The 27,062-nt window shown below is 44.9% G+C and overlaps 1 protein-coding gene and 1 long non-coding RNA gene across 5 annotated transcripts; both read right to left on the bottom strand.

Annotated features, from left to right (window-relative positions):
• Positions 1–1,175: 1,175 nt before the first annotated feature.
• Positions 1,176–18,943, bottom strand: LOC311612074 (uncharacterized protein C8orf88). Of its 3 annotated transcripts, none has more exons than XM_084864802.1 (6): positions 18,792–18,943; positions 16,690–16,791; positions 15,111–15,184; positions 12,979–13,054; positions 11,102–11,208; positions 1,176–4,300 (listed from the first exon to the last, which is right to left on the bottom strand). In XM_084864802.1, the coding sequence occupies exons 2-6, from the start codon at positions 16,763–16,765 to the stop codon at positions 4,259–4,261; spliced, it is 375 nt and encodes a 124-aa protein (XP_084720928.1). In that variant the 5' UTR covers positions 16,766–16,791; positions 18,792–18,943; the 3' UTR covers positions 1,176–4,258. The 3 variants fall into 3 exon arrangements, with proteins under 3 accessions (XP_084720928.1, XP_084720929.1, XP_084720927.1); XM_084864803.1 differs by lacking the exon at positions 18,792–18,943 and adding an exon at positions 17,760–18,650 and having other exon boundaries at positions 15,111–15,181; XM_084864801.1 differs by lacking the exon at positions 18,792–18,943 and adding an exon at positions 17,760–18,650.
• On the bottom strand, positions 6,817–9,962 carry LOC311612075. Of its 2 annotated transcripts, none has more exons than XR_014793219.1 (3): positions 8,117–9,962; positions 7,147–8,079; positions 6,817–6,946 (listed from the first exon to the last, which is right to left on the bottom strand). It is a non-coding gene; the product is annotated as an uncharacterized lncRNA (long non-coding RNA). The 2 variants fall into 2 exon arrangements; XR_014793220.1 differs by having other exon boundaries at positions 7,147–8,055; positions 8,094–9,962.
• Positions 18,944–27,062: the final 8,119 nt, after the last annotated feature.

The following is a 27,062-nucleotide window of genomic DNA, read 5'->3' on the forward strand; positions in this document are numbered from 1 at the left end:
GTCACAGAAGCAGCCAACTGCATGCCCAGGAGAGGAGCCTAAAAGAACCAACCAGCCAGCACCCTGAGCTTGAACTTGTAGTCTCTATAACTGCAAGAAAATGTTTCTGTTGTTTACAGTAATCCAAAAAAAACCCGGTAACACAATAACTTTGCGCAAAACCATGTTGGCTGAAACCTGCAGAATCTCTACGCATCCTACCTGATAAAAGAGTAATATGCAAATTAACCATCACTCTGCTCAAGTCACGCCCACCAGCCATACCCACCAATCAGAGTGAGTATGCAAATTAACCATAACCAAAATGGCTGCAGCCACAGAGGGCAGTTGAGAGGCTTGGGTTTCCCCGGCAATGGAAGCCAAACTTTCCACACACCCTGGCCCAAGGCCTCCACTCAAGGATACAAAGTTTCAATTATAGAATGTAAATAAATCCAAACAGAAATGGCTGCTGCCATGGAGCAAGCAGGAGGCTTGGCTCTGCTCCAGGCTACAAAGTTTCATTTGTAGAAGATAAATAAATTCCAGATACCAGGGCCTCTGATTGCATTGTCAGGGAGCGTGGCTGGCCTGCAAATCACCACAGGCCCCTTGCTCAGGCTGCCCCATGCCTCAAGGGAACCCCCACCCTGATCTGGGACACCCATCAGGGCAAACCATCTGGTCCCCACCCATGCACCAGCCTCGATTTATCTAATAAAAGAGTAATATGCAGATTGACCATCACTCCAACACACAAGATGGCTACCCCCATGTGGTTAAAGATCCTGCTCCTATGTGGACACAAGATGGCCACCACAAGATGGTCAGCAGTGGAGGTCAGTTGGGAGGGACCAGGCCTGTAAGGGAGGGCAGTTAGGAGTGATCAGGCCGGCAGAGGAGGGAAGTTGGGGGCAGGCAGGGGAGCAGTTAGACATCAATCAGGCTGGCATGGGAGTGGTTAGGGGGTGATCAGGCTGGCAGGCAGAAGTGGTTAGGGACAATCAGAAAAGCAGGCAGGCAAGTGGTTGAGAGCCAGCAGTCCTGGATTGTGAGAGGGATGTCCAACTGCCTGTTTAGGCCCTATCCTAACAGAATCAGGTCTAAAAGAGCAGTCAGACATCCCTCAAGGGGTCCCAGATTGGAGATGGTGCAGACTGTGCTGAGGGACACCCCCCCAACACATGCACGAATTTAGTCAGATTATAAACTGCTTTTTTCCAATTGAACAGTTCTATGACAGGTAACTAGAGGCCCAGTGCACGAAACTTGTGCACAGTGGCTGTGTTCCTCAGCCCAGCCTGCATCCTCTCCAATCTGGGACCCCTCAATGGATGTCCAACTGCCTGTTTAGGCCCGATCCTCAGTTGGACAGCCCTCTCACAATCCAGGACTGCTGGCTCCCAACTGCCTGCCTTCCTGATGCCCCTAACTGCTTCTGCCTGCCAGCCTTGGGCATGGGGTGGCCTGAGTGAAGGACCTGTGGTGGTTTGCAAGCCAGTCATGCCTCCCAGCGACACAAGCGGAGGCCCTGGGATCTGGGATTTATTTATCTTCTATAATTGAAACTTTGTAGCCTAGAGTGAAGGCCTGGGCCTACCAGGGTGTGCAGAAAGCCTGGTTTCCTCCATTGCCAGGGAAACCCAAGCCTCCTGCTTGCTCTGTGACTGTAGCAATCTTGGTTGGGTTAATTTCCATACTCGCTTCTGATTGGCTGGTGGGTGTGCTTGTGGGTGTAGCAGAGTGATGGTTAATTTTCATATTAATTTTATTAGATAGGCTGTGACATCATTATGTATTACCACCATCATAATTCCATGGATATAAGACAAGCAAATCAAGAAAAATGGAGGGAGAGTTTAACTTTGAAAAAATCTGGTTCATAGTTTATGGCATTATGATCCGGAGGGCTAAATTTTCTAATGAAAAATAGACATTTATATTTCCAAATACTTTTAAAAAGTTTTAATCTAAGTGAACAAAGAAAAAATAGCACCAATTTTAGGGAAATAATAAAATAGGGCAGGTGTTACAGATAGTTTACAGATTTACAGCAGAATGACCACATCCCAGTCCCACTGCCACTGCCTCAGACACTCCACTGTCCAAGCTCATAAGTTAAATATTTTTCATAGTAAAATCTATTTTGATGATAAATGTTGCTAATGAAAATACAATGTATATAGAAATTAAATACTATACTATTCTGTAGTCCAAATTCCTTTGAAACCACAGGTCTTCCAGGAAAAAACTGTGAGGTAAGATTTTCCTGTTGTGTGTGTGTGTGTGTGTGTGTGTGTGTGTGTTTCCTGTTGGAAAATTCAGAAAAAAAGAAAGCCTGAACCAAAAATTTTTTTAAGTATAAAATTTGACCTAAAATATTTTCTCAAATTCATGGAGTATTAATTCCTTTGTATAACCACAGTCCTCATTCAATCTGAATAAAAGAATTTTGTCATTGGACCCACTAGACATAGGTCATAAATGCTGACATAATGCACACACATACACATGCATGTGTCTCAGGTCATTTCTAAAAAGGAGAAACACTATGGAAAACACCTGGCTCAACGTTTCCTTTACATACCAAGCAAAGAACATCAGTGGACAATGGACACATACATATGTACAAAGATGTGCAGATAATAAACATCTTTGCTCTGATTATATATAGTAACATAGGAGGAAGAGACTCAAACCCAGGGGACTGTTGACAAACTCTTCTTGAAACATTGGTTATAAATGGTTTCAAAATATAAATTACAGCCAATAACAGTGTTATTCTGGCCAGTCCATTTCAGTGTCAGACTCAGAAAGTGCACTCCATCCTTGGGGATGAGGCAATTCCCCAGGAAGCCAGCAAGGCAGCGTGACTGGGAGGTGCTCTCTTTAGCAGCAGCACCAAGCGGAAGCACCCTGCAGCTTCCAAATTGGTGTAGGTTCTATTGTATTGTTAACTAGAACTCAAAGACCTTTTTGCCTATTTGAGTTTTTGTGTGAGAGAGCATATATGTATTTACACACACACACACACACACACATATATATACACACACGGAAGCCTATAAGGGAAAATAGTAGGGGAAATGGCCCCATGGATGGCTAATTTAAAGTGACCAATTAATGTATGATTAATGAAGTTTTCTCTATTTAAAACACAATCTACCTACTTTTCTGGGGAACAAAACCATGAAAAGTGGGGTGGGTACTGAAAGACCAAGGAGGGAGACCTACCATGGACTTAAAGCTGTAATCTGGTAACAAGCCTGAAGGCCAATGAATAAAAATGTATTATTTTTAGGAGTTCAGGATTCAATCTAAAACTTTCAGCCAAATGGCGGCCTTACATCCAGCAGCCCCCAGGACGAGCGCTCCTGAGAGAACCGGAGTCAGGGAAGCTTGCACTTACCTTTATGTCAGCAATGCTTTTTGGCACCATGCTGGAGTGAACCTTTAGGACTAGAAGTCATATCCAGAGTGACAAATTCCAAGAGATGGTATAAAAATTCCAGGAACTAAGTTTTTAAGCCCTCCAATTCTTCATCTATACATATTCTTGTTATAAGAAATAAAAGAAATTACAGAACTGAATCTTATTGCACCTCAGCTGTTTGCCAATGCCTAATTTTTCCCCTTTGGAATAGAATGGGTTTTGCAATTGCTTCTGTTCATGATGTCTGATCGGCACTTTTCACCTTCAGTTTCATTCATTGCCATTGTTTCCAAATTATCACCCTTTGCTGGTGATTGTGAACCACAGACACTGTTATTGGAAACATCTCTCTGCAAAGACTAAGAAAACAGCCCGTGTCCCTGAGCCTGCCCTGCTTAGGCGCAGCCTCAGCGGCAGGTGGCAGAGACCCTCAAGCTGGTCTGAAATTAGGAAACAGAAGCCACTTTAGCAACAAGTCCGTGCCATCTACACATCCAGCACATTCTTTATATTTGAGGATCTTTACAGCTTATATTTCCATTCCATTATTACAGGTGATAAAAACAAAAGGCTGCAAGTACATGCAAGTTATCAATACAGTCTTCCCAGGTCGCTAGCCATATGTGCTTCTTCCCAATATATTCAGGAAAGTGCTTGAAAAGCTGAAGCCGATTAGAAAATTCTTTATAGTTTAAAATATCTCTTTCTCATTTTAGGAGAAACCAAATACCCAACCATCAAAATTAAAAATAAATTGAATTGTCAGTCTATTACAGTTATTGTTACTAGATCCACTTCATTTGCAGGTGTCCAAAACATAAAACAAATAATTATCTATCTTCAAAGTCATCTGTTCTTAAAGTGTTCCTTAAAACTTTGGTTGTTTTCCTGTATTACAAAAGATAAACATAATGAATACAGTTTTTGCTAATTTTTTATCAAACCAAATACTATGACCCTACTAAGTGTTTATAGACCTAAATGCATGTTACTATAGAAACTATTAAAGTAACTGGAATTTGTCAAATAACAAAACAATTCTTCTGTGATTAATAGAACATATGTAATTCATTTTTAAATATATCAGATTGTATTCCAAACTTGTTATGTTTTTGTAGTACTTTATTTATTTATTTTATTTATTTTTTAAAATATATTTTTTATTGATCTTTTACAGAGAAGAAGAGAGAGGGATAGAGAGTTAGAAACATTGATGAAAGAGAAACATCGATCGGCTGCCTCTTGCACACCCCCTACTGGGGATGTGCCTGCAAACAAGGTACATGCCCTTGACCGGAATCAAACGTGGGACCCTTCAGTCCGCAGGCTGACGCTCTATCCACTGAGCCAAACCAGTTTCGGCATATGGTACTTAATTTTTTTAAATGTTATTAATGAATGTATCAAAATTAAAGTCAATTCTAATGTGTAAGGATTGGTCAAAATAATAAGTATACTCAACTTTTATCTACAAAATAAAATATTAGAGGTAGAAAGTCTGCAATTGAAAAAGTAAGTTTTATAAAGCATTTAAGTTCCAGATTCATTTGTACAGACCAAGGATCATATGTTCCTAAGGTCTGTGAACAGGTAGGAAAATTCAAGCATCATCAAGGACACTTATCCTCTTTAAATATTCCTGTGTACAAGGTATTATGAAAAAAAGTTAAAATTCCTGCTTTAATTTTAAAAAATAAGAATTAGCTGGAGGTGTGCAAGTTAGGAATTTTAAGAAGCATTGATCTATATTATGAGCAAGTTAAAAATTTAAAAATTTGTAATTAAGAAAAAAAGGCTATGACGTCTAACGAGTTAAAAATCTCAAAAACAGAAAACACAGGTGGGTAGTCTGTATCTGTATGAGCCATTCTCAGCAAACCTATATTCTGAGCTCTTCTCAAGAGAATCCCAGTTGCTTTTCTTTCCTTTCCTTTTCTTTTTTATTTTTACCATTATGGTGTTTCTGAAAACGCTAACTGAAGGTTCTTTACTATGGAAGTAAAGACCATAGAAGATGAAAGTCAATATTTACTGAGTGCCTAATGAGAGATAAGCACCATCCCAAGCACTTTCAGACATTGTTGGAATTTAATGCTAACTAGTGCGGATCATCATTCTTATCTGTCATTATAAAACCGAGGCTCAGGAAGGTTAAGTGACTTGTCTGAGTTTGAACAGGACACTGGTACACGGTGTAACTCAAGCTAAAACACATGCACTTCCCATCAATATCCTAAAATATAGTTTTACTTATTTTGGGTATTTATTTGTTTATTTTTGTTGATTTCAGAGAGGAAGGGAGAGGGAGAGAGGGATAGAAACATCAATGATGAGAGAGAATTATTGATCGGCTGCCTCCTGCATGCTCCCCACTGGGGATCGAGCCCGCAACCCAGGCATATGCCCTTGACCAGAATTGAATCTGGGACCTTTCAGTCCACAGGCCGACGCTCTATCCACTGAGCCAAGCTGGCTAGGGCTTGTGTATTTATTTTGATTGAATCTGATGAGGTGGCAGAGAACTGTAAGACTACGAACATCAGAAATATGCTAAAAAGAAATAAATGGCATGAATCTTTTTTTAACTATAAAAAGATGAAAAGCGCCTGACTGGTGTGGCTTGGTGGTTGAGCCAGGAGGTCACAATTTAATTCTAATCAGGGCACATGCCCCAGCTATCCTGCTTGCAATCCCCAGGAGGGGCCATGCAGGAGGCAACTGATCAATGATTCTCTCCAATCATTGATGTTTCTCTCTCTCTTCTTCTCTGAAATCAATAAAAATATGTATTTTAATAACAAATAAATGAACAGAATAGAAGGCCCAGAAACAGACCATACCGTAGCCACAAAGAGGCAGAGGGGGGAAGAACCAAAATGGCGGCATAGGTAAATGTGGCAATTGCTGCCTCCCACAACCACATCAAAATTACAACTAAAATACAGAATAGCCCTAGCTGGTTTGGTTCAGTGGATAGAGCATCCGCCTGTGGACTGAAGAGTCCTGGGTTTGATTCCAGTCAAGGGCACATGCCCAGGTTGCAGGCTCCATCCCCAGTAGAAGGCGTGCAGGAAGCAGCCAATCAACGATTCTCTCTCATCATTGATGATTCTCTCTCTCCTCCTTCCTTCCTCTCTGAAATCAATAAAAAAAGTACTATAAAATAAGAACCACCATTATTCAGAACCACTTAAAATCTGGCTGAATGGAAGTCCTACAACTAGAGAAGTAAAAAAAAAAAATGCACATTGAGACAAGTAGGAGGGACGGAGGGGAAGAGGGGACGAAGAGTGGAGAAGTGGAATGGGCTGGTCTGACACCAATGTGTGGCGTTTTTTAATCTGGAGGACTATCTTGGCTGAAGAAGCTTCCAAGGAGGGGCAATGGGTGCCAGGCCCACACCAGACCTCCTCAGGCCAGGGCTCCAAGCTGGAAAGAGAAGTCCCAGTAACTCCAGGCTGTAAAAACCAGCAGGATTGTGCTGAGTGACACAGGCTACTGGAGTCCCATGCAGTTCCTCTTAAATAGCTACCACTAGGACTTAGTGCAGGGGTCCTCAAACTTTTTAAAGTGGGGGCCAGATCACGGTCCCTCAGAGAGCTGGAGGGCCGGACTATATGAACTACTAATTCCTACTGTAACACTTCGGCTGCGCTCACTGCCCAAAAAACCTGGCGGGCCGGATCAGACTCCTCTGCGGGCCGCATGTGGCCCGCGGGCCGTAGTTTGAAGACCCCTGACTTAGTGGATTCACTCCCTCCTGAGCTCCAGTGCTGGGGCAGTGGCTTGGGGGGGATCCAGGGACATATGGAGAGGAACTGGACTGTCTGGCATTGGGGCAAGAACTCAGAGGCAGCTTTGTCATACACAGGGATACTCATTGTTCTTATGCTGAGACCTTCCCCTTCACAAAGCTGACTGGCAGGGGCCATATCTGAATCACCACCAACCTGGCACACACTGTTTACTCCACCCTGGTGTTTCCGAGACCCTGCCCAACCCAATTTTCAGCCCCTCCCAAGCTGTTTGCAGCTGCTTTTCCATATGAATGGCCTTTCCTAGCTCAGGTTTCAAACTTTCCTAAAATCTCTCAAGCAGCAGCTGGACTCAGCATGTCCCATATCTCTCAATAAGGGGCCCAAGACTTGGCACTCAGCATGTCCCTTACCTCACAGTTTGGCCTCCCCTGGGTACTTTCAAGCCCAACACAAGAAGCAGACATCTGCATATCACTGTGTGACACCTATCAGCAGTGGCTGACTTTGCACAATCTGGGAGGCCCCAGAGCCAGTGCACCGGGTGGACAGCTTCAGACCACACAAGATTACAACTCTCTACATCCACAAGTGACACTCTCAGGGGACAGACTCAGCATCAAAGCCCCACTGAAGCAAGTCCTGCTCCATAGAGGTGTCTCCTGCACAGCAGCTCTTCCATTGTAGTTACAGCTGTTCCTCAAAGTCAAGGCTTGGGAATCAACTCCTCCCAGTGATGCCAACAGAAATCAAGGCTCAATTACAACAAGACAGGGCACACAGCTCACATAGAGTGCCCAGCTTAGGTGACTAGGGAGGCTATGTCATTGGGTCTTATAGGACACCTACTACACTAGGCCACTTTATGAATTCTAGGAAACATAATAACTCTAGGAAACATAGTAACTCTACCTAATATATAGAACTCTAGGAAACATAGTAACTCTACCTAATATATAGAAAAAGCACAGGGAAGCAGCCAAAATGTAGAGACAAAGAAACATGTTACAAATGAAAGAAGAGATCACCAGAAAAAGAATTAAGTGAAATGGAAGCAAGCAAACTAATAGATACAGAGTTTAAAACTGTAGTTATAAGGATGCTCTAGAATATTAATTAGAGCTTCAAAGATCTTTATGAAAGCTTCAAAGGATGTAGTGAGACTTTCAAGGATCTTAGTGAGAATGTCAAAGACATGAAAAAGGATCAGTCAGCAATTATGCATACACTACCTGAAGTAACTTATAATTTACAGAGATTCAATAATACAGTAGAGGATACCAAGAATCAAATCAATTATTTGGAATATGAGGAAGCAAAAAAACCAATCAGAAGAGCAAAAAGGAAAAATAATAAAAAATATGAAGATAGTGTAAGGAGCCTCTGGCACAATTTCAAGCATACCAGCATTCACATTATGTGGGTGCCAGAAGAGAAGAGAGAGGGCAATATATTGAAAACCAATTTGAAGAAATAATTATGGAAAACCTCCCCTACTTGGTGAAAGAAATAGACTTACAAGTACAGGAAGCACAAAGAGTCCAAAATAAGAGGAACCCAAAGAGGCCCACACAAAGACACATCATAATTAAAATGCAAAGGGTTAAAGACAAAAAGAGAATCTTAAAAGCAGCAAGAAAAAATAGCACTTCATTAACTAAGGGAGCACCCATCACCACCAAACCAGTATAACATGAAATGTTAAACAGTATTCTTTTTTTTTTTTTTTTTAATTGATTTTTTAAAGAGAGGAAGAGAGAAGGATAGAGAGTTAGAAACATCGATGAGAGAGAATCATCCATCAGCTGCCTCTTGCATACCCCCTTCTGGGGATGTGCCCGCAACCAAGGTACATGCCCTTGACTGGAATCCAACCTGGGACCTTTCAGTCCGCAGGCCGATGCTCTATCCACTGAGCCAAACTGGTTTTGGCAAGGGTATTCTTTAAAAAGAGAAACAGGAGGAGGAGGAGGAAAAGCAGAATTAGGAGAAGAGGAGGAGAGGAAGAGAGGGAGGGAGGAGGGGGGAGAAGAGAAGATAAAAATATGAACAATAAAATAGCAATAAATACTTATCTATCAATAATCTAAAAGTCAAAATAAACAAACAACGAATCTACCAAAATAAACTAATAAATAAACTAGAACCAGAGGCATGGAAACATGGAACATATTAATGAATCTCGGAAGGAAGGGGGATGGGGGGATAAGAAGAGATTGACCAAAGAACTTATATGCATTATCTATGGACACAGACAATAGGATGTAAAGGCCTGGCGCAGAATGTGAATTGAGTGAAGGGGGGCAAATGGGGAAAAAGGGGGCATCCACAATACTCTTGGCAAAAAAGATTTAAAAAACAACACACAAAAAAATGACAGAGGACTTAGCCTCTCATTAAATATTGCTAGGATGACTGAAGATACATGGAGAGGAAAAGAAAACAAACACTTTTACCTCACATTATGCAGCAAAATCAATTCAAGATGGATAATAGAACTTAATTAGAAAACAAACCTATAGAAGTTTTATAAGAGCATTAGAGGCCTGGTGCATGGATTCTCACACCAGTGGGGTCCCTCAGCCTGGCCTGTGCCCTCTTGCAATCTGGGACCCCTCAGGGGATGCAGTAGTGCACCAAGTGGCAAGTGGCTGGGGAGGAGTCTGAACCAGGGCTGAGTGCCCGTTCATCCCAGCCCCACTGTGCCTGCTGCTGTCGCTGCTCAGTAGCACTGCCCTGGAGGCAGGAGAGAGGCTCGCACCACCACAGCTGTGCTCGCCAGCCATGAGCGCGGCATCTGGCATCCCTCAGTTGGCTGAGCGGCACTCCCACTGTGGGAGCACACTGACCACCAGGGGGCAGCTGTCCCCTGGTAGTCAGTGCGCATCATAGTGACCCATCATTTGGTCGCTTAGGCTTTTATATGTATAGATATGGAATACTCTTTTCATGACTTTTCAATAAATATAACTATTGCATTCTAATTATTTTTTAATTTTGTTTTATTAATCCTCACCCAAGGATATTTTCCCATTGATTTTTGGACAGAATGAAAGGAAGGCTAGGGTAGGGAGAGGGAAAGATGGGAGGAGAGAGAGATAGAGAGAGACAAGTGCCCCGTCTGAGGCCAGAGATTGAACCTAGAACCCAGGTATGTGCCTTTGGCCAGGGATCAAACCCAAGACCCTTCTGTACGTGGGATGATGCTCTAACCACTGACCCACACCAGCCAGACCCATTCTAATTCTTCATTAGTGTGTTAATTACTTACAGTAATTGGTTATATTATACATTTACATTTATGTAATTTCATGCATTATGTTTCATAATGATAACCATTAAAAATTGAGAGTGAATAGCTGAAACCAGTTTGGCTCAGTGGTAGAGCGTCGCTCTGTGGACTGAAAGGTCCCAGGTTCGATTCCGGTCAAGAGCATGTGCATTGGTTGTGGGCACATGCCCGGTAGGGGGTGTGCAAGAGACAGCTGATTGATGTTTCTCTCTCATCGATGTTTCTAGCTCTCTCTCCCTCTCTCTTCCTCTCTGTAAAAAATCAATAAAATATATATTTTTTAAAATTGAGAGTGAATAAAATGATAATATTAAATATTTTGGAATTAAAATTATACAAAATTAGAAAACTACTGAGAGGGAGAAGGGGAGGGGGTGACAAATGTGAAGGGCATAAGCAAAAGATAAAAAACCTTATACACAGACTACAGTATGGTGATTATCAGAGGGCAAGGGGGGATAGATGGCGATGGAGAGAGGCCTGACTTGGGGTGGTGAACACACAATACAATGTACAGATGATGTGTTATAGAACTGTACTCCTAAAACCTATATAATTTTATTAACCAATGACACCCAATAAATTAAAAAATTTTTTAAAACTTCTAAAAACAAAAAAAAAAAAGAGGAGGAAACTCCTTACTGGTTTTTGAAGTACAATGGGATGATCAGGCAGAAAGTCTGGTTTTTTCCTGCAGATGGAAACACTTGAGAGCTTCAATAGGAAATCTCTGCTGTATTTAATTCTCTCTGTGGGCATTAAACATTAAATGTTATAAAACACAGAACTCTTCCAGATCACTTCTGCTCAATGCTTTCTGAATATCCCTTAATTGTCCATTATTTTATAAAATGACTTATTTCTCTGCCAAAAAGCTTGCTTCCAATTTTCCTCTTACAAGAAAAGAAAGCCAAGTAACCAAGGAAAAAGAGGAAACAGACTGTGCTAAGTGAGATCTTCTAGTAAATGACTGAAGCCAAAGAGGGGGTCTTGGAAACCTGCATTTTGTCGCCAAGGTAGATAAAGTCCTGGGCAAGCTGGGTCCTAGCACTTGCAAATGTGCTCAGAAGTAGAAAGTTCCCACAAAATAACAAGGGAGCCCACTGCATGGAAGAACACATTTGCCAATGATACATCCAATAAGGGGTTAATCTATGGAGTTTATAGAGAACTTATAAAACTTAACAAAAGGAAGATAAACCAATTACAAAATGGGCAAAGGACCTAAAGAGACACTTCTCCAAAATACACATACAGAAGGCCAAGAGACATATGAAAAAATGCTCATCCTTGACCAGAAAAGAGATGCAAATTAAAACGACAATGAGGTATCACCTCTCACCTGTCAGAATGACCACCATCAATAAATCAACAAATGACAAGTGCTGACGAGAATGTGGAGAAAAGGGAACCTTCTTGCACTGCTGGTGGGATTGCAGACTGGTGCAGCCACTGTGGAGAACAGTATGGAGTTTCCTCAAAAACTTAAATATGGAACTCCCATTTTACCCACTTCTAGGAATATATCCCAAGAACCCTGAAACACCAATCAGAAAGAACACATGCAACTCTATAGTCACAACAGCACAATTTACCATAGATAAGATTTGGAAACAGCCTAAATGCCCATCAGTAGATAATTAGATTAAAAACCTGTGGTACATACATACACGATGGAATACTACACTGCTGTAAAAAAGAAAGAACTCACACCATTTGCAACAGCATGGGTGGAATTGAAGAGCATTATGCTAAGTGAGATAAGCCAGTTGCAGAAAGACAAATATCACACAATCTAACTCATATGTGGAATCCAATGAACAACATAAGCTGTTGAACACAACTACAATAGATAGAAAAACAAAGAAGCACCAAACAGATTGTCAAACCTCAGAGGAGGGTGGGCAGGTGGGAAGAAACCAGCCAGTGAACTTGTATGCCTGTATGCATCACCCAGGAACACATACAGGGTGGTGAAGGCCTGAAGGGCGGGGGAGGGGGGCGGGATTGGAGAGGTCAACAGGGAAAAAGGGGACATATATAATACTTTCAATATCAAAGATTACAAGTAAAAAGAAGAAATGGTGGGTGTGGTTGTGGGACTGAGCCCTGTACCTCAGGAGTCTGTATGAACTAGTGTCAGGATTGGATTGGATTATAAAACCCCGATGTGGTTTTGCAAATTGCTTGCTACATGGAAACGGCGCACATCTTGTGTCCGAAGTGCCGTGAGTACAGAGAGCAGCAGGGTCCAGGAGAAGCACACGAGGGTCGTTTCTACCTTGCACATGTCCGGGGGGATCTTCAGGAATGCCATGGAAGTTCAAAATTGTACACGACACTGAAGATACACAATAAGCTTCTGCCTGCTTAAGCGATTGTTATGATGGTCTACAGCTTGACCAATATGTGCATAAATCAACCAAAAGACTATAATAAATATCTATACAGCAAAGCAAAAATTAACTCCATATAAATACTAACTCTTATGAAATCTTGGACTTACAATAAAAAGTTACCTTTTTTAACTGGAGACTGATGTTGCGGTTGCTCACCGAGACCCTGAGAAAAGGCCTGCATTCCATTTGCCTTACACTGTTGGAAGAAGAAAATTCACATTTTAATTAGGTATAAAAATTTTATAAGACCCATAATTCAAAAATATTTTCCTCAATTATCGAAGTATTAGTCAAGGCATTTTTTTTGGCTAAATGATAAGCAATATGATAGTATATTTATTAAAATAAGCAATACAGATATCTCTGAAAATATATTCAGAAATATATATTTTTTGTCATGATTTTAATTATTTTGGAAAAGGACCATAAAACTGAAGATGAATAATATGATCCTAAAGATAAATAATTCCAAAGTAAATAAAACAGATTTTAGCCTTGACTGGAGTGTCGTCCCATACTCCAAAAGGCTGTGGGTTTGATTCCTAGTCAGTGCACATACCTAGGTTGCTGTTTTGATCCCGGTCAGGGCGCATACAGAAGGAAGCGTTAATGCTTCTCTCTCACATAGAATTTTCTCTCTTTCTCTCCTACCTTCCTCTCCCTCTAAAATCAATAAAAACGTATCCTTGGGTGAGGATTTTTTAAAATAGGTTTTAATTCATGGAAACACAGATTTATTCACCAAAACCTGCAATACTATAATATTTACTTTGCTTGATTTTATGTAAAGTAGAATCTTGATGTCAGTTACAAACATATAAACTGTTTCACATACTACCTTAGAAATAAGGAAAAGAAAATATTGTTTCATCCAATAAAGCAAAAAGAAAAAAGCAACATGTCTGAGCCCAGGTTTTCAGTCCTACTTGCAGGACCATCTCTATTATGATATTTGCTAAGTTAATCTGATAAAATAAATTTAATTCCCCTATTACATGCTCACCAAGAAATATTCTGGTTATAATTTAACTGTCCATAAATCTCCTTAAAGAAGATAATATACTAATAGAACCAATAAGAGAATCTCAGAGCACAAGGCAGCCAGATCTCTCATTATAAAGTAATGGGCTTTCTGATTATATAAATCAGTGTCATGTACTTGGTCATTACAATCTACCCCTTAGAGATGATCTCCTTCTATGGTAATGAAAATTAATTTGCAAAACAACAGACCACAGCCACGGTAACTACCTAAGGTAGGTTCTTTGCAGACATCTATCTTTAACAATGAACTTTTCGCTTGGTGGGTATGGCTCCATGGTAGCTGATTGGTTCCCAGTCGGGGCACATGCCTGTTTCAGGCTAGATCCCCAATGGGAGGCAGCTGATCAGTGATTCTCTCCATTGATGTTTCTCTCTCTCCCTTCCTCCCTGAAATAAAAATATATATATTTTCTAAAAAATGAGTATTTCTGCTCTATCAGTCACTGTTAGCAAGTTGTAGCCCATTCTTGCAAAGTCTAGCATGATAACTCTGCCTAAAGCCAGAGAGTTAACATCTAACCTATGGCACAATGAGGAGCAATGGGGTGAACCTACTCTCCTGAGACAGCAGAATAAGTCGTCAGAAGAAAACAGAATTTTGACAATGTCAAAGATTTGGTCTTACAAATTCTTACTGACTTTGAGAACTAGAAGAATGAACAACATTTCTAGAAGTATCTAGATAAGAAACAGGTACAATGGCTACTTCTGGTGAAAAGAAATAGGTGAGTGGGGGGGTGGAGCCTGGAGGGAAACTTTTCACTTAAAGGCCATTTTGTCTGTTTTTAATTTTAACAATATAAACTTAAATAAAAAAAAATAGGTGGGTACAATGTTATTTATATAAAATTATTTTTAAAAGTTCTATTTGTTGTAGCAAAAAACTGATATAATCATGGAAACAATGGCACGTAGGACAGTTATTTTGGAGAAGTGTAGGAAGGAAGGGGTTGGAAGAGGGACATGGTAGTTTTAAGTATCTGCAAAGTTTTTAAAATTTTCTAAAATATAGTAAAAGGTTTCAATTTGAAAATGCTGGGCAACAAGTATAGTGAGTTTCATCCTTTTTAAAAATGCTTGAAATTAATATAAAGTTTTAAAAAGTATTTAAGCACTTAGCAAAGTAGCTGACACACAACAGTACTCTGACGAATGTTACTTTCCAGCCTGTAACGCTTCATGTTACCATCATAATTTCTAAGACCTACTCGGCTAACTCCACTTTGCAAGTACTGAGTGTTGCATGGATATTCATTTTGAAAGTTGAAAGGGAATACTGCTCCTGCCAGGAGAGAAAAAAGAAAACTATTTTAAATATCCATGCTTTCAATAAATGATATATTGATACTAATACCTAAAAACTTTTAATTGCCCAGAATATTCTAAGCACTGTTTTAAAATGTTTTTTGATAGTTCATTTATTCAATACTATGAAACGTCAGCCACTGTGTTTGATAAGGTATGTAAGTGTGAAAAGAGTTCAGAAATAAGAGAGTCCACAGTCTATTTTAAAGCACAGCTCATAAACAATGCCAATAAAAACAAGTCAGATGAGATGTACAGAGAAAATGCAAGGGAGAGCGGAGAGGCTTCAGCAAGTCTTCATTAAGAAAATAATTAAATCTGGGTCTTAAAGAAAAGTATTTCTTTGGGGACGTGAAATAGACAAGAAATGCAGAGGTATGTTGAGAAAAGCCAGAATAACTTCTGATTTACTAAATTTTGCCTAATAGAACCCTCTCTTGTCTGGATCCTGAAAGGATAGAACTCAATGAGGGATCAGGGCTACCTGGTCCCCTCCCCGTAAGGGACCCCTGCAGTGGCCTCGGAGGGAAGGCCCGTGAGCCTGAATCTGCACAGGTGAGGATGGCTGTGTTCTTTCCTCAGGACACCATCTATGGGTGACCCCAGCCCTCCTCAGCACCAGGAGCAGCAGCAGAGCTGAGCCCAGTTCAGGAGACGCTCAATTGCTCTGTGAGTCCCAAGTCGAAGCATCTCCAGAGGAGCTTGACCAAATGGTCTTCCTGGCAGGAGCCATGGCTGGGAGGGAAAGGAGGCCTGAGGGCTTGGTGCCCCGCCTGTCTTCCCTCTCCACCAATGAACCTGATAAAAGGGCTGTTTTCCTTTCTCTGAGGAGCCCATTATTTAGTTAAACACATGGACTAAAAAGAGCAGAGAATATAGAAGCTGTTCTGACAACAAGTAATGAAAAGCATTAAATGGCTAATATTTCAATGTAGGACTTAAAAACCAAGTATTTCAAGAATTGTTCAAAAGATTAGTTTTATTAGCAAAAAAAAAAAATCTTAATTTTAGATATATTTTGTTTGTTTAGATTTCCTGAATAATTACATTGTATGCCCCAATTCAAGCACAGTCTTGTTTGGTACTAATCTCTCTCTCTCTCTCTCTCTCTCTCTCCAGTTGGGTATGTTTTTTTTAAAGGTAATTCTCTCTCCAGCATGACGGTACTGCAGTGATCCTAACCACAGGCACAATTTACACTGGGCCATTTTACACAGGAGCCAGTTAATCATGAAAGTTAAAATAAAAAATACACAAAGTTGCTCTCACATCAGGTTTATTATTCCTACTTTTGTTGGTCTGGTAGACTATTAAGAACCCTTTCCTTTGGTAATACTTTTAAAGTGTTCTGGGAGATCATTAGTTTTCATTATTTCTTTAATATTCACCATACACAATTACTTTATGTATAATTTAGCCTTTTAAATGCTAATTAGCCATTAACCAATTAATATTTAAAGGTGTGTGCCTGACATTGCTCACCAGAGGGAGAAGAAGCCAGATGTCGAACAGGTCTTGCTGGTTGAAGCGATTTACCAATCAATTTTTTGGTTTCCATTATCACAAAGACCTTGAGGTTCCATACTTTAGAAGGGAAATGTACATTTTTATCTTTTGGACAAGATAACCTATATGCTTTAACATATATGCAAATAACCACAACATTCACTTGAAGATTTTATAAGTTAGGGTGGAAACGTAAGAGCAGCATTGAAAACAAATGTGACCACTTAGACCCCTTCACAGCATCCGCCACACTGAGCAGTCCCTCGTGCCGTTTTCCTTCCCGCTTTTCTTCTGCTTTATTCCCTAACTAGAGGCCCTCATGCATGAAATTCATGCATGAGGGTGTGTATCCCTCAGCCCAGCCTGCACCCTCTCCAGTATGGAACTCCTCTCACAATCCAGGACTGCTGGCTCCCAACTGCTTGCCTGCCTGCCTTCCTGATTGCCCCTAACCGCTTCTGTCTGCCAGCCTGATCAACCCCTAGCCACTCCCCTGCCAGCTTGATTGATGCCTAACTGCTCCCCTGCCAGCCTGTTTGCCCCTAACTTCCCTCCTCTGCTGGCTGGTCACCAGTAACTGCCCTCCCCTTTAGGCCTGGGCAGCCCCCCCCCCCCTGCCCTTCCCTGCAGGTCTGGTCACCCCTCTCCTGCTGGCCATCTTGTGGTGGCAATCTTTGACCAAATGGGGGCAGCCAGCTTGTGTTGGAGTGACGATAAATTTGCATATTACTCTTTTATTAGATAGGATTCCTTAATCACCTCGCCTGGTTTCCTCAGCCATTCCTTTTCCTCATGCCAAGGAAAGGTAGGATTCTCTCCAAGGTGGCTTTGGTTCTCTCAGCTGACCTCACCCACCCTCATTATCCAACTATCTACCTGCATGGGATGGCCATAGCCAGCATCTTCTTCTTGTAAATTCATTTATTTCTCTAATTTCCCAAAGGTTTTTTCATTTATATCTAATCTTACACCTCAAGTTCAACACAGCCAAATCGAACTCATGCCTGTGACTCACAAGTCAAGCAACACGTTCTTTTAAGACTTACCTTCCAAAGGAGAAATAAGTTCATGTAAGATTAAAGAAGCAAGCTAAGTAGAAGGCCAGGCTTTCATCGACCTCGTGTCTATTCCCACATGACAACCACTTAAGATTCCACCCCATTTCCCACTCCAAAGCGGCTCTTTGGCAAAGTCGGGGTCCTGGGACCCAGTGCTGCTGTGGGCCAGCAGCGCCCGCGCTCCTCCGGGCATCGGCTCGGCGACCGCCGCCCCGTGGGCGCGGACCCCGTGGGGCCCCGAGCGGGACGCACCCCGCGAGGTGCGCGGGCCGTACCCCGAGACCAAGTCACCAAGAGCAGAGGCATCGGGCAGCGTCCGGGCAGGTGAGGCCTTCTCACCGGGCGGCTCGCTTGGGAAGCCGACACTAACATCCAAAGGAAGAAGCCAGAGCGCGTCCCGGCCGCCCACCCGCGCCTCCTCTCGGCCGCGAACCCCGTCCCCGTGTCCCCCGTCCGCGCCCGGCGCCCAGCGGCTGCCGGACGGAGCGCCCGCGGCCGCACCAAGCCGCCCAGGCGCCGCCCTCAGCGCCGGCCGCCGCCGGGAGGCGCAGGCGGCGGCTCCGGCACCCGCGCGCGGTCCGGCGAAGGGACGCCGCGGCGCTCGGTCCTTCTTTCCCGCCGCGTCTTCCTCACGGACGTCGCTCCGGCCACGCGGTGCTGCTCTCCGCTCTGCAGAGAGGCCTGCGGCCGCGGGGGCCCTTCTGCCCGACCGGGGAGGGCGGCGGCGGGGCGACGAGGAAAGGCTCCTGCCCCGCCTCCTGGGCCGGGGGCGCGGCACCTCGTCAGCGGAGGCCCCGCTCGGGCGGTTCTCCCGGCCTCAGCGGGGACCGGCAGGGACTGCGCCGCGCCGGGCCCTCCTCCTTCCAGCCCGCTCCTCCCTCCGCCCCGCGGCCCGGCCCGCAAACGGTGCCCGGCGGCTCCGCCCTCCCGCGCCTCCGCCTCCCAGCGCCTCCGCCCGCCCGGCGCCTCCGCCTCCCGGCGCCTCTGCCCGCCCAGCGCAGCGAGGCTTCCGACACCTACCGCCTCCACGTCCGGACTCGGCAGTGGGTCGCCAGCTCAGCCCCGGCGCCGCGGCCCACAGCACCGCTGCCCGTTGGGGAACGGCCTCCGCAGGGCGTCGGGGGAGTCGAGACCCGGCCGAGGGCGCCTGAGGGACGCGGAGGCGGGGTTATGGGCGGGGCCAAGGGAGACTGGGCGGGGGCGGGCTTGGGGGCGGGGCCGGGGCGACTTGGCGGGCCGGGGCGGGCTTGTAGGCATGGCAAAGAGCGATGGGGCAGGGGCGGGCTTTGTGGGCGGGGAAAAGTGATTGGGCGGGGGGATTGTGGGCGGGGCAAAGAGCGATTGGGCGGCGGCGGGCTTGTGGGCGTGGCAAAGAGCCATGGGGCGGAGTGGGCTTGGGGGCGGAGCGGGCTTGTAGGCGGGGCAAAGAGCGCGGGGGCGGGGCAAAGGGCGGCTGGGCGGGTTGGCCTGTGGAGCGCGGAGGTGAGGTTGTGGGCGGGGCCAAGGGGCGGGGATAGGGGGCGCCACCACGACCTAGGGAGCGCGACCGCGAGTCTGGGTGGCTGGGCGGGGTGCGGAGCGGTGTCCGAGGTGCTGAGAGGCTCGCAGAGCGCGGGGCGCGTCCGCAGGAACAGCCATGGGACCCCAGGCGCGGCCGTGCCCTGAGGCGGGCGGCGCCCCCGCTCCGGGAGGAGAGCGGCCGCCCATCTCCTGTCCGCTGGGCCCACAGGAGGGACAACGTGAGGCGATTCTTGTAGGCAGCCTGCCGTCCTAGGAAATACATTTGTTCAGGCAACTCCGTCCACGTGGAACCCTTAATCTTCCGTCTTTGCAGGTGGATTCCCGCCTGGGACCGCGGGGACAGATCGGGCGCGGGCAGCCCTCCAGGGCTCTCGCTGGGGGGGCGTGAGGCAGGAGAGGGGACGTGGGTCGCATTTTGAACCTTTTACAGGTTGGTTTTTGTTTTTGTTTAATATTTGAAAGATCACCCTGAGAGCAGTAGGAACGGGGGATTTTTGGAGAGGGCGTGGCAATATTAAACCCTGCACAGAAAGGCTTCCTTGGAGGTGTTTGCACTAATTTCAGGGAGGTACAGGTCAGGGGAGTCTAGTGATGGTGGAAGGGGTGAATGGGAGAATGGGGGTGGCTGCTGGTTTCTCAGATAGAGTAATTAGCTGGTGGTGACATAATGACGGGATGGGAGAGGAAGAAGAGGTTTGGGAAAGGAATTAATGCCTTCAGTTTGGGACTTGTAAATATGACATTATAATAGGATATTTAAGTTGAGGTGTCTGCCCTGCTGGTGTGGCTCAGCGGTTGAGTGTGGACCCAGAAATTGAGAGGTCATGGTTCAGTTCTGGTCAGGGCACAGGCCCCCGGCTTGTGGCCTCAATCCCCAGTGTGGGGTGTTCAGGAGGCAGTGGATCGATCAATGATGTTCCTCTTTATCTCTCATTGGTGTTTCTCTTTATCTCTCTCCCTCTCTCTCTAAAAGTCAATAAAAGACATATTACGTTGAAGTGTCTAAACAGCTATTTTATATATTAAGTGCAGAAAATATATACACTTATATGCCATAGGCATATTATAGAGGACCAGGGGGAGGGGTCCTTCAGCCCGACCTGTACCCTCTCCAACGCAGGAACCCTGGGGGGATGGCCAACTGCCAATCCAGCCTAAACTGACAGTTGGATATCCCTTTCACAATCTGGGACCTCTGGTTCCTAACAGCTCACCTGCCTGCCTGCCCTAACCACTCTGCCTGCCGGCCTGATCCCACTAAATGCCCTCCCCTGCCAGCATGGTCACCCCTAACTGCCCTCCCCTGCTGCCCTGGTTGCTATTAACTTAAAAAAAAAAAATCTTATTCCCTTCACACACAATTGTATTTGACTTCCTTATTGGCTTCTCCTTCAATTTTTCTCTATCCTTTATGTAACACCTTTTCCTACTGAACTTTTCTTTCCTCCTTATTTCCTACTTCTGTCCAATCATCCTTCTCCCCATCTTTCTCCTACCCTCCTTCCTTCCCTCCACATTCCTTCTTCCTTTTATCTTTGCCCTGCCCTCCTCCCCTTTCCTCCCTCCCACCTTCATATTTTTCTTCACTTTCTCCCTCGGACCTGCTTTGCTCCCTCCCCCATTTCTTCCTTCTCCCCATTCTCCTTTTAAGTTCTACTGGCTCCCCTTTAAAACTTTTCTCCCCTCCCTCTGTCTTTCCCATACATTCTTCTCTACTTACTTCCAATGTTCTAATATCTATCTACCTGACTAATTATTCACTATCACTTATCTTTTTTCTTTTCTGATTCCTATTTTAAAAATATGTCCCTGGTACACAACTACATTTGATTTTCATTATAGCTCCTACAGTTCACTCATACATCCTCTTTCCTTCTTTAATTCTGCTCTCTACTGACTTCTTTAAAATGTTCTTCCCTCCCTCCATCCCCCTTCCCCATCCTCCAGCTCCTCCCTCACCCTTTTACCCTTTTGCAGGCTAACTAAAACCCTATGCTTTTCATCCTTAGTGCTGACTGCTTTCCTCTCTGGGCCCCTAGCGGCCTCTGTTTGGGCACTCGGGCCCTCTCGCACCGGCTTTGAGGGCCGGAGCCACGACGCAGCTGTGCCTGACTACCATGGCCTGCTCCTCCCCCTCCGAGTCCGGGAGGGTCCCGCGCCTGGGCCAGCGGCGTCCATCGCGGGCGGGCCGCTGCGTTCAGTGCGGAGCTTTCTCCCTTGAGAGCTGAAGTGGGGGACGCGGAGCCTTTCCTGCCACCCCCACCCCACCCCCCGTGACTCCAGCGACTACCTAGGCTCCCCTCTGGAATTCGCAGGCACTGTCGCCCGGCTTGTCCTCAGGACGGTTCCCTAGCCCTAACCCAGGATGCGAGCCCCCATCTGGGTGGGACCCGCAGATGAATGGAGGGCTTCCTTGTGGTGCGGGGTCACCTGTGCACTCTCCTTAGTGGTGTTGGGTCCACACCCTCTGGATTGGTGTGCTGACCCCTCCCTGGGTCACTGCAGATGCACACACCTCCTGGTTGGTGTCTGCGGACCGCGCCCGGGAACCCGCCTTCTGCCATGTGGGTGTCCCCGTCAGCTCCCCACCTCAGGGGGAGTTGGGGGTCCCCGGGCAGAGTGCTCTCAGATGGGCGATGGTGTCCTGGGTTGTTTGTTACCGTGCACCTGGAGGAAAGGAGGACTCTGGCGCCGGGGCAGGAAAGCGACCCTCATGCAAGTCCCCTCCTGCTGGTCTGTCAGTATGCAAACTGTCCTTACTGTGACACTGTAACATACAGTTTGCTTATTACCTCTTTATTATACAGATTGAAACAATGGGGAAGGATCGCTGATTAAGAAAACTTACATGTTTGCTGGTTACTGAAACCTACCTAATTGTCACTGGTAATAAAATGTAAAGGGAGCTGGCCAACCTTGATGGCTCTGAATGGTCGGAGCTATTAACTCATTGACTCTAGGTTGAGTCACTGGTGATAAAATGTAAAAAGAGCTGGCTAACTGAAACCAAACATTGTCCCTGGCAGTAAAATGTAAAAAGAGCTGGCCAACCTTGATGGCTCTGAATGGTCGGAGCTATTAACTCATCCTCTAGTTGAGATAGTGGTAGTTGAGGTGACTTTAATTTGTTAATCATATGTAAATTCTTGTTGATTTTCTGTTGTTGGAATTTCCTGCCTAAGAGATATCTTTGTCTCAGAATCTCAATAAAAGGAATGGTAAAAGGCCAGAGCAGCAGGTAGTCCTCCCCTAGAGGTGGACTCCAGCCTGGCCCCCCATTTTCCCAAATTAACTATTTTCTAGCTTCTTCATTTTAGTGTGCGGCCTTCTCCAGAAACTGGACTCTGAGGGGGCCCTGAACCACGTGTGTCGTGTTAAGGGATCCCACACATGTTCTCCTGGGAGAAGATGCCACCTCGGCTTTCACAGCAAGAGCTTCAGGAATGCCTCCACAGCGCAGGGGGTTGGGGGTGGGGTCGGGTGGGGGGGAGGGGGTGGTGTCGCTCAGGAAGCTGATGACTTGAGCTGAAGACAGTGCTCACTCACTATTTTAAAAATCCCAGGATCTTAAAGAATTGTGCTACGTGTCCTCTGCATTTGCTGTGTGCTTGGAACCTTAAGCCTGGAGGACAGCACACTAATTGTAAGTAACATGTGAAAGGGCAGGGCGGGGCTAACTCCTGATCCTCCATTTTGTATGTCATTGTGTAACTGGACCCTAGCCCTCACCCAACCAATCGGGGTCAGCCAAAGCAGTGACATCACCACCCCTCCGCCAGACCTCTATAAAACCCTTTGATCTGCTGAAGCTTGCTCTTTTCCGCCTTGCTGCACACCAGTGTAAGTGGGACAGAGCTCGGGCTGCCCGAATAAACGGCTCTTTTGCTTTTGCATCGGACTCGGCTCCCTGGTGGTTTTTGGGGAATCATGAAATCTGGGCATAACATTTGGGGGCTCGTCCAGGGTCCCCCAACCCAGAGAGCCTGACTGACCACAGTAGGTGTTTGTGTGTCTATGCGTTCCTCTTTTGAGTGAGCTCATTTCTGAAATTCTGGTAGTGCCCAGCGCGGTCTAGGTGGACGCACTGGAGGACCACAGACCAGAGGATTCGGAAGATGTTAAGATCCTCCCGGGAGGGACATGGATTCCCCTCCCAGGAGGGACATTGATTTCCCTCGAGGATCTGAGACGAGGTGGGTCACTCCCACTGGTCAGCTTGAGGCCATCGTCTAGCTTTCGGTATTGCTTCCATGAAGTTGGAAGACTGTTCTTAGGGGCCCTCTGACTGTTTCTGTGTTCTCTGTTTGTATGTTTGTACAGTATAAGTAAGGGTTTCAGTTTGCTCTTGTTTGTAAATTTGCTATATTAAATTGAAATTTTAAAGTGCTAAGGTTAATTTAAAGGTATAAATTTAACAATAGTTATCAGACCATTGCTGACTCTTTCCCCCCAGAACAGGCAGGAGGTGGAGGAGGGGAGACACGTGGTGATCCAATGTGGATGCCACTCCCCAAGAAAGCCACCATAAGAGGCCTCATATTCACCATCTCTACCCCCTCCCCCAGCTAATAACTTAAATCTTTTACAAATTCATGGATGCATTGGGGATCTCTGTACTCATGTAAGGGGAAAAGAACAGTTTAAAAATGAGTGCACATAGTTTTTGAGCTGGGCTTGACTCTTTTCTGTGTGCAAAGTAAAAACCCTAGTCTGTTTTTTTGTTTGTTTGTTTGTTTTTTGGCTTTGGGGCTGGCGAACGTGAACAGGGAAAGAAATACAAGCTAGTTTCCCAAGGCATTTAAAGCAGCTTTTGAAATTTTCTGTCCAGAGGCAAGTAACCAGCAGGAAGTAGATAGCAGGTTTATATATAATGGCTGAGAGTTTGCTTCTTGACTTCCCCAGCAGGAAAATTATGACCATTTTGAAAAGAATTTAGAAGTTTACTAAATCAAATGATAAAAACTTAAATCTAAATGTATTGAATTGTTATAACACTGAAATGTTGATCTAAATATGCCTTGCATGAAGTCTAGATAATTGAAGTTAGTCTATTAATTAAATATGCCTTATATTTTATTTGAAATGTATCTTTAAAAATATAAAATTATCATTGATTTGGGAAATGCTAAGTATTTGATTTGCTACCTGAAAAATTTAAAGTTCTGAAAGTAAAGCTACACCTTTTTTTAATGAAGAGGTGGACATGCCCTTCCCCCCAGAGCAGGTAATCCAATTCCCGCCAGCAGCCATCTTTGAAGAATGTGTTCATTTGCATTCACCTTTTGCTAGCTGACCTTCCCAGAAAAGGACAATTGGCCAAAGGTTTAAAGTTAATTATTCGATTTAAAAATTCTCAAAAATATAAAAGTTTAGTAATAAATAACTGCTAAATATTTGACTTGCAAGCTCTGAAAGTTTAAGATTCAAATTGAATGGGGAGAAGTTATATAATTTGTGGTAACTACATGCCTAGAGTATAGCAACTTGTTTTTGAGAAAATGTGTTTTCTCTTAAATAATTAAGAATTCAAAATATATTACTTGTTTGGTCTGATTTAAAAAATAAAGAAAGAAACCTTTAATTTGTTTAAGGCTGAGTGCTCTGACACATCCCGAGTGGCCACTGGGATTCCCTTTTCCCAGGCTTGCTCTCTGTCAGAGGGGAATCGGCCCGCCTAACAAAATTTCTATCTGTGTTTATTAATTTGAAGGTATGAAGTTGTAACAATTGTGATCCAAAAGGTTAAAAGCAGGGACCAAATTCTAAAGTTAACTATTTACAAGAAAGAAGCTTGGCCTGGCAAAGCCACCAAGTCTGTCCAACAAGCTTAAAAACTAAATGAATCCCATTTCTGCCACCTGCTGCCACCCAGTGGTGGAGGAACAGTCTCAGAACTGTTTATCTCAATTGGCCATTTAAGTTTGATGTGATCAATGATTACAGTACATTGTAAAATCTTTAGAAGAAAAGGAAAATATTTTGTGGGCCACTTGGTCCTTGTGTGTGTGTGTGTGTGTGTGTGCGCGTGTCAACTCTTAACTTATAGTTTTAAAATCAGTAATATTAATGGAAACACACTCAAGCAGAGCAGCTTGTCAGAAAGGTCAGAGAGTCTGATTGCAGTATAAGGGTCACCGGTTCCTCCCTCGCCACCTTTGTCGGCAGGAGGCAAGCGATTTTCCCAGTGGACTGCCAGATGAAAACACCTTGGTAGGAGCACCTCCTTCGCCACCTGGGACCTGAGTCAAGCTCCCTGTCTCCACCCACCCAGCGTCCATCCCCTCCAGGGGTTGTTTTGAGTAGTGGTGGCAGCGACAAAGAAGGAAATTCCCTTGTGACCCCCTGCACCCCAATGAGACCCAAGAACCCCTGGCGACTCCTTGGACACTTTTCACCGTGTTCTGTTAGGGGGCTTAAAGACGCAGCTAGAAATTCTCCCATTCCCCTTTTTAGGCTTATCAGAATCTGAGATCCATATCTGTAGGAAAAATGTGGCATTTTAAATTGCAAGGGGCTGGAGGGCTGGGAACAGGGTACTGGACATGCTCCCTCCTCCCTCTGCCTTTTCTAAATATTTTAAAATAACGGGAGGTTTGAGGCATGGTTATGTTTTGAAGGACATAGAAAGAGGTTTGAAGTCTAATTTGAAATAGTGAAGGTTTTTGTGAAGGTTGTGCATGTGATGAGAAAGGAAACAGAGAAAGGGTTGAAAGGAAGAAAAAGCCAGCAGCAAATAAGAAGGAATTAGTATGCCTATTGTAGTAAGCAAGGGCACTGAAAGAGAATATTTTGGCAGGTTAGCTAGAGAAGCAAAAAGGGAGACTTGGAGTCCAAGGGTCTTTAACTTAGAGGAAGAAGACTGACAGGACCGGGGCTCCTTTCCATTAAGCCCCCCCAAGGTAACCTTACAAGTGGAGGGTAAACCTATTAGTTTCCTGGTGGACACTGAGGCAGCCTATTCAGTCTTGACAGAGCCAATGGGAAGAAGACATCTGTCCAGGGAGCCACCAGACAAACTGCCTGTTTTCCTTGGACATCAAGAAGGACTGTGGACCTTGGAAGGAACACGTACTGGAGAAACGCAGCTGCTGAACTGCACCGAAGTGGAACAACGGGCCTTTGAGGAGCTAAAGAAGGCTCTCGTCTCAGCACCTGCCCTAGCCTTGCCAGATGTCACGAAGCCCTTCCACCTTTATGTGAGTGAGGTAAGGGGCACTGCCAAAGAGGTTCTCACTCAGACTCTAGGCCCCTGGAAGAGACCTGTATCCTATCTGTCTAAGAGGCTAGACCCTGTGGCAGCAGGGTGGCCAGTGTGCCTCTGGGCAGTGGCCACCACAGCATTGTTGGTGAAGGAGGCAGATCAGCAGACTCTGGGCCAGGACAACACCCCATGCTGTTGAGGCCCTCCTTCGAGGTGCTCCAGAGAGATGGATGTCAAACACCAGAATCACCCAGTGCCAAGCTCTTCTGGACCAGCCCTGCATCTGGTTCCATAAGACACTGGCCATCAACCCTGCCAGCCTGCTTCCAGATGATGATCCAGAGGAACCCTTTCCTGACTGCATAAAGGTAACAGACACAGCTCACCCAGACCTGACAGATGTCCTGCCATCATCACCAGATGAGGTACTGTTCACGGATGGGAGCATTTACATTCAGGATGGAATCTGATATGCAGGGGCAGCAGTAGTCACCCTAGATTACACCGTTTGGGCACAGTTCCTGAACAGGGAACATCAGTAAACTTTTGGCCTTAATCCAGGCCCTTTG

This window comes from Pipistrellus hanaki, assembly GCF_964339955.1.
Source record: "Pipistrellus hanaki genome assembly, chromosome: 17".
In the NCBI taxonomy this organism is placed as follows: domain Eukaryota; kingdom Metazoa; phylum Chordata; class Mammalia; order Chiroptera; family Vespertilionidae; genus Pipistrellus; species Pipistrellus hanaki.

Bases quoted from the DNA above. Each gene is read 5' to 3' on its own strand.
- LOC311612074 (XM_084864802.1), bottom strand. From the start codon at position 16,765: ATGGAAACCAAAAAATTGATTGGTAAATCGCTTCAACCAGCAAGACCT. The intron at 11,209-12,978 runs GTAACTTTTTAT...TAATGCCCACAG, and splicing joins TCAGTCTCCAGTTAAAAAAG to AGAGAATTAAATACAGCAGA. The intron at 4,301-11,101 runs GTAAGGAGTTTC...TTTGTAATACAG, and splicing joins CCATTGTACTTCAAAAACCA to GAAAACAACCAAAGTTTTAA.